The 6994-nt window shown below is 31.8% G+C and overlaps 1 protein-coding gene across 4 annotated transcripts in view; it reads left to right on the plus strand.

Moving 5' to 3' along the window:
- Positions 1-5267, plus strand: part of LOC107609379 (nudix hydrolase 3) — an 11667-nt gene extending 6400 nt beyond the window's left edge. For 2 of the 4 annotated variants that reach the window (XM_016311327.2, XM_016311328.2), the window contains exons 2-18: positions 306-376; positions 456-638; positions 1228-1308; positions 1378-1474; positions 1559-1774; positions 1871-1957; positions 2103-2209; positions 2380-2554; positions 2619-2818; positions 2884-2965; positions 3054-3119; positions 3218-3295; positions 3410-3505; positions 3599-3705; positions 3795-3963; positions 4473-4556; positions 4631-5267. In XM_016311327.2, the coding sequence (XP_016166813.1) occupies positions 336-376; positions 456-638; positions 1228-1308; positions 1378-1474; positions 1559-1774; positions 1871-1957; positions 2103-2209; positions 2380-2554; positions 2619-2818; positions 2884-2965; positions 3054-3119; positions 3218-3295; positions 3410-3505; positions 3599-3705; positions 3795-3963; positions 4473-4556; positions 4631-5011 (2250 nt within the window). In that variant the 5' untranslated portion in view covers positions 306-335 and the 3' untranslated portion in view covers positions 5012-5267. The remainder of the gene's footprint in view (positions 1-305; positions 377-455; positions 639-1227; positions 1309-1377; positions 1475-1558; positions 1775-1870; positions 1958-2102; positions 2210-2379; positions 2555-2618; positions 2819-2883; positions 2966-3053; positions 3120-3217; positions 3296-3409; positions 3506-3598; positions 3706-3794; positions 3964-4472; positions 4557-4630) is intronic. The other 2 variants (XM_016311329.2, XM_021107372.1) reach the window with 1 other exon arrangement.

Raw genomic sequence — 6994 nt, forward strand, 5'->3', positions numbered from 1 at the left:
GTCTTAAATAATAAAAAATAATAATAAATTAATAATTAAATTAAAAAAATCATATCGAGAAAATTAAATTATTAAGTTGTTGTATAAAATAGAGTATAAAAATTTGTAATTACTAATTAATTATTGGTTTTTGATATTTAAAACTAGTAAAAGATAGTAAAAAAAATTATGATTCTAATATTTTTTTTAATTTAAGAAAAAAAAGTTGGTGATAAGCTAGCCTTTCTCAAATGTTATATTAGTTACTTATTACATGTTAACTAGAGAGTATGTGACTTTTGATATATACATGCACATATATATAGTTAGTTATTATCAGGTGATAAAGCGACACGATGATGGTGTGTGGAGCGGAGAAGAAGAGGCAGCTACACAGGTAAGCAACCCCTCTCCTCTTGTGAATATATATAGCAATGCAAGTTGATTATCATATTATTTATTTATTTATTATGCAGAGGGGGTAGTGGGGATTATGAGCATGATGATGTTGAAGGGCGTGGTGGTGTTCATGTGTGGATTTTTGCTGAGAAGACGCAACAGTTGCTCCTAGTGCAACGCCATCATCACTTCCAAGGCCTGTGGGACGCCTCCACTGCTGCAATAATAATATCTCCTCATTCACCTCTTACAACTGCCAGGTACCTAATTCATTCATTTCTATATATTTATTAGATATATAATAATTTGCGTGTCTAAGTTAAACCACTAAGAGAAATTTATATATGACATGGTATCAGAATTTCAATGATCTAAACGTCTAGAGTTCGATTTTTATTAATCATCTCAAAAGCCTCTTGCCTGAGAGGTATATTAGAGATATTATTACTAGAAATCATTTTTAGTAACAATTTTTATTCTTTGTTGTTAAAAGATTTTAATGGTAATTATATAATTCGCGGTAAAAACTTTTTTAACAACAATAAAAAATATATAATTGTCATTATAACATATAATAATAAAAGCAAACATATAATTATTGCAAAAACATGAGTTAAATAACACATATAATGACTATTATATTATTAACATTAAAAATTTGTTACTAAAAATGATTTTTATTATAGTATATAGCTATTTATGTGTCATTTTTTTATCGGTTTAAGTTTTTGAGAAAAATAATAGCATGATATAACGAGAATCTTTGTTATAATTAGCAGCCATATATGGAATGCATATACAAAAATATTACTATTATTGTTTTGTGCATATGTATGATTGAATTTTCAGAAGGAAGCTCCAGCAAGAGTTAGGCGTAACACTTGCCGAAGATGCATTCGAATTTATATTTTCCTTCCTCCAAGAAGAAAGGTAAATATTAGTCTGTCCTGTCCTGTATGGTGGATTAATAAAGTTCTATAAATCTGATCGATGGTGCAGTGGCAGTGCCAGGAATAATGGAGGAAAAGAGATTAATAATGATGTGTATTTGGTAACAACTATTGATCCAATACCACTAGAGGCCTTCACTCTGCAGGTGAGCATGCATTATGCATAATGTGTGATTGTGTGTGTTCTCTAAAAACAGAAACCTGACGGAAATTTTTAACATGGTTGGCAGAGGGAAAATGTTTCTGCTGTTAAATATGTCACTTACCAAGAGTATGAAAGTTTGCTGGCCAAAAATGATCCACACTATGTTCCTTATGATGCTCATGGACAATACGCTCAGCTCTTTGAAATAATAACAAAGAGGTACCAAGAGAACACTGTTGCCCGCACTTTAGCACTACAAAAGCAACTGAATCGTTATGCTCCTATTTCCCTCAATGCAGAGGTTTGTATCCTTGAATCATATTAGTTTTAATTAGTTCAGGCAAGATGCTGTGGTACCCGTTATTTGATGTTAGAAATAACTTGGAACTTCTCACAGTTGACAGGGCTTTCGGATTCAGACAAAGAGGCTCTTGCTTTAATTGTGAAAGCAGCAGCAGTAATCGATGAAATTTTTTATGTGCAGGTAGTTAATTTGCATGCAATTATTTTCATTTTGTACCTTGATTAGTTTATACCTAAATTTTAGTGAACATCTGTAAAATTTGATTGGCACTGCATTATTACGTACTAATACAAGTTTGTATATTTTTTTAATTCCGGCGTATCAGTCTTGGTACAGTAATCCAGATCTGAGAGAATGGTTGAAGGAGCATGCTGATGAATCAGAGTTAAATAAGCTGAAGTGGTCCTACTATAAGATTAACAAGAGCCCCTGGTATACTATCCTACTTCACGTGAAATTAACTGCACTTAAGTTTCCATTTTCAATTTTACTATTAAGCGTTAACATGGTTAATAGAGATGCTGATGTGTGACTGACACGTGGTAACCATGGGCTGATGTCTCAAAAAAGTGATATGTTTTATTCACCATTGTTTTTGGCAGGTCTAGCCTTGACAAGGATGAAGCATTTTTGACAAGTGCAGATTCGGCAATAAAAGTTCTTCCTAATGCAACTACTAAGACAGTTACAGCATGGAAGGGTCTGGAATACAGAGCTGCATTTCCCGTGCAGAAACCACTTTGTGCTAATTTCTACCCCCAAGACATGGACAAAAAGGTATACCCCATAACTATATTTAATTTTAATAAGCATACATTGAAAAATATGATGAAAATTGCAGGAGTTTGAAACTTGGAAGGGGAATCTGGATAAGGATCAACAGAAAGAGGCAACAGGCTTTTTCAGCGTTATTAGAAGGCACAGTAACAGTGATGATGATAATGATTTACATGTGGTTCCTTACTCTCAAGAGTATAAGTCTCTTCTTGCAAAAGCTGCGGATTTATTACATAAAGCTGGGGAGATTACCACTTCACCAAGGTATTCATGGTATATATATTTATATATTGTGGTTGTTCACTCATTCAAATATTTTCCAAGTGCAGTTTGAAGAGGCTGCTGCATGCTAAGGCTGATGCTTTCCTTTCAAATGATTATTATGAATCGGATATTGCTTGGATGGACCTGGTAATTAATTACTCTTGTAGCATGCTTATGTTGTGTGTATGTGATTTATAAGAAATTTCAGGATCTTCTAATTATGTTTTCTGTGCAGGACTCTAAGTTGGATGTCACAATTGGGCCATATGAAACTTATGAGGATAAACTTTTTGGATATAAGGTAATAATTCTGAATCATTAATTGGTGTCTATAACAAAGTCATTTTAGCGTTGGTGGCATAAATTGATTGAAGAGAGTAATAATGACTTATTTTTTAGGCTACATTCGAAGCGTTTATTGGAATTAGAGACGATAAAGCAACTGCTCAACTGAAACTCTTTGGTGATAGTATGCAGGTACTATATATTCTTAATTAAATAATTCCAATGTGTATAAATTATGCAAAACAAAAATTATAGATCTCATGTGACTAAAATATCAAATAATAATTCCTCTGCAACTAAATAAAGCTTCTGGAACAAAATCTCCCGATGGACAATGCTTACAAATCAGAAGATGTGAGTGCAGCACCGATCCGTGTTATCCAGCTTATATATAATGCAGGGGTGAGATAGATATGTAAAATTTTCACCATGTTATTTCTGAAATTTTACAAGGGATTATTAGTTACTTGTAATGCAATCATTTCTTTTGATCAGGATGTCAAGGGACCGCAAATTGTTGCTTTCAATCTACCGAATGATGAGCGTATTGTAAAAGAACGCGGAACATCTATGGTCATGCTTAAGAATGTTCAAGAGGCAAAGTAGAATTTCTCTCTTTCAGCTTAATTTCTAGTTTGTTCATGTATGAGTCCACTCTCTGACATCAATTCCAATTCTGAAATCTGAATAGGTTTGAGCACATTCTTATGCCAATAGCTGAAGTCTGTGTTGCTAAGGAACAACAAGAGCTTGTAGATTTTGAATCATTTTTCACGCATACTATCTGCCATGAATGCGTGCATGGGATTGGACCTCATACCATAACACTTCCAAATGGTCAGAAGTCTACTGTGAGATTGGTTAGTTATAACTTATAACATTTATATTTGATGAACTTTCAGTTCAATTTTATTTTAGATTCTGCAAAATGATATATCAGTATTTGTGGGATCATATAGTAATTTAAAACTAAATATGAGATTTATCATTTAAATATTTGGTTTCAATGGTTTTTTAATAAAATATAACCATCGATCTCGTTTTATTAATCATGTCATGAAATCACTCATTTAAAAAATTTAAGTTGATAAGAGAATGCAACATTAATGGTTATATCTCTTCTAACACTTCTCCCTCAAACAAGAACGCTCTGATACCATGTTATAAAACCAGTCATCCTAAAAATTTAAACTAACAGGAGAAGACAACATTAATGATTATATCTCTAATAATATCCAATACAAACTGAAATTTGGAACCATTTTATTTCATGTATATGTGGAATATGAAACTCCAAAAAAATGCTCCATTGGAGTTGCTCGAATGCATCTAGTATAATTACATGATAAGTGCGGTCTTTTTAATGCAGGAATTGCAAGAATTCTACTCAGCAATAGAAGAAGCAAAAGCTGATATAGTAGGCCTATGGGCATTGAGGTTCTTGATCTCCAAGGTTAGTTATCATCATTGTGATTTGTGTGTGACAATGCAGCATAATTCAACTGAATTGATGTGGTAAATGAGCAGGGGCTGCTCTCTGAAAGTCTAGTGAAGACTATGTATGTTTCTTTTCTGGCTGGATGCTTCCGGTCAGTGCGTTTTGGATTAGAAGAGGCTCACGGGAAAGGACAGGCATTGCAGTTCAACTGGATTCACGAGAAAGGAGGGTTTGTGGTGAACTCGGATGAAACCGTTTCTGTTGAGTTTTCAAAGATTGAAGATGCAGTTGAAAGCCTGAGCAGGGAGATACTCACCATACAAGCCAAAGGTGATAAACAGGCTGCGGCTTCGCTTCTCGACAAGTACGGTGTGATTACAGATCCACTCAAAGTTGCTCTCAAAAACTTGGAGACAGTTGAGGTCCCTGTTGACATAGTTCCCAACTTTCCCATTCTCGCCCAAATATAAAATAATTCTGCTATGTTATCATCAGCATTTCTGCCAATCAACCAATATCATTGCAGTCATCATCATATACACCAATCAACCAAGTTCATCTTTCCTTTCTTGTTGATTCATCGTAATAAGGATCCAGCCATCCAGCTACTAAATAATGGAACAATATGTATTGTGTTTGTCTAATGTTTTCGCTTTCCTTTCATTCACTGGAAAAACAATAAACATCCATAATAATTTCAGTGACTTATTGGCTTATTATTGCTCATTTTGGATTTTTGGCACTAAATTGCCGTTGCTGAATAATAATAATAATAATGTTAAATTATTCGGTTAGTATTTATAATTTTACTAAATTTTTAATTAAGTTTTTGTATTTTTTTTTTCAATTAAATTCTTACACTGTTTTTAATTTTATAGTTAGATTCTTTCTAATATAAAAAATATTAGAGTTAAGTCAATATTTTTTCGTAAATTAAATATATTTATAATTAAAAATCTAATAATAATCACGTCTTGCAACACTTTTTAAAATTGTTCACTTTTGTATCTAGAGTTCTTTTTTCCTTTATATATGTGAATCAGCCACCAATTCAAACGCAATTTTTTATAATAAAAAGAAGTTCATTTTAGTCATCGATCATGTTTTCTGTAGGACAATACAATCTTGATTTTTTTTGGTCAATTTTATCGTTAATTTGTAATAGAAACTGTCTAACTAATACATTAATTAAGAACTATTTTGTCACTGTCAAATTAGCTAAAGACTTATTTGTTTCTATTTACTCAGATAAACGACATTATTTTGTCGTTGGGAATCATCCATGGAAACTGTTGATGTAATATTATTGTTTCAACAATAATGGATTATACGATAAGATTATTGTTTTTTTTTTTTAATTATTATTTTGCTAGAGACAACCGTCTCATTACCTTTAACTCCTCTTATTGTAGCATATATTAAGTAAGCATTTGCTTTTTGGGTTGCTGCTTTTTTCGCTCTTCTCTTTGCAATGTATTGTTTTCCCGATATAAAATAATTGACAATATTTTAGGTTTCTGCAGAGTGCAGAGCTAGCTTTATTGTATCATGAACAGTAGTATTTGCGCATGATACTTGGTTCCTTAACGTCTAAGGTTTGTTTATGTGGCATCCATCTGGAAGTCAAATGCTAAGATTGATTCCATCAAATTAGTTTTCGAGGTAAACGACGAAGGACAAAAGTGTAAAAGAGAAAAAGTTTTTGGTCCAACATATATATAATTAGAATTTAGTAATCTTATCTTTAATTTCCAATAAAAGAACCTTAGATTATAATGTTAGCAAAAAACGAAAAAAAAAAAGAAAAAGAAAAATCCTAATTAGAGTAAGGCTTGTCGTCTCACAATGTTATCGTCTTAGACGGATGGACAATAATATACTATAAATTAGATAATTACAAAATTTTTGGGGGGATAGACTATGTGCTTCTTTATTTTTTTTCCCCCCTAAAGTTGATAGAGCTTAAATAAAACTCATACTTTAGGTGATTTTGATGAGTTGTTTTGAATGAATATTATTTATTGTGAGTACTATATGTATGTGCACGTACATACTAATAAATACTGCCTTATTTGGCAGTCTCTTTTTCTAGTCCCAAAAACAAAAAGTAAACAACCACCACCTTCAATTATTTAGTAATTTCATTATCCATATGAGACACATAAAGCAGTAACTTGTATATACCATGAACAATGTAGCTAATAATTAAGATGCTATTTTATTGACCCCAAAAAAAAAAGTTGCTATTTTATTAGAACAATTCCACAAATAATAAACATATATAATGGAATCTAGGAGTGCTATTATTTTAGCACTCTATTTTATTAATTATTCTAGCACTCCATTTTACACAGGTAGTATTTAATTATATGAAATATCAGAAATCAATATTTTTTATTTATATTAGTCAATATTTTGGATTAATATTTTATTTTTATAGTATTAAAATTTAG

This window comes from Arachis ipaensis, chromosome B07, assembly GCF_000816755.2.
Source record: "Arachis ipaensis cultivar K30076 chromosome B07, Araip1.1, whole genome shotgun sequence".
Classification (NCBI taxonomy): domain Eukaryota; kingdom Viridiplantae; phylum Streptophyta; class Magnoliopsida; order Fabales; family Fabaceae; genus Arachis; species Arachis ipaensis.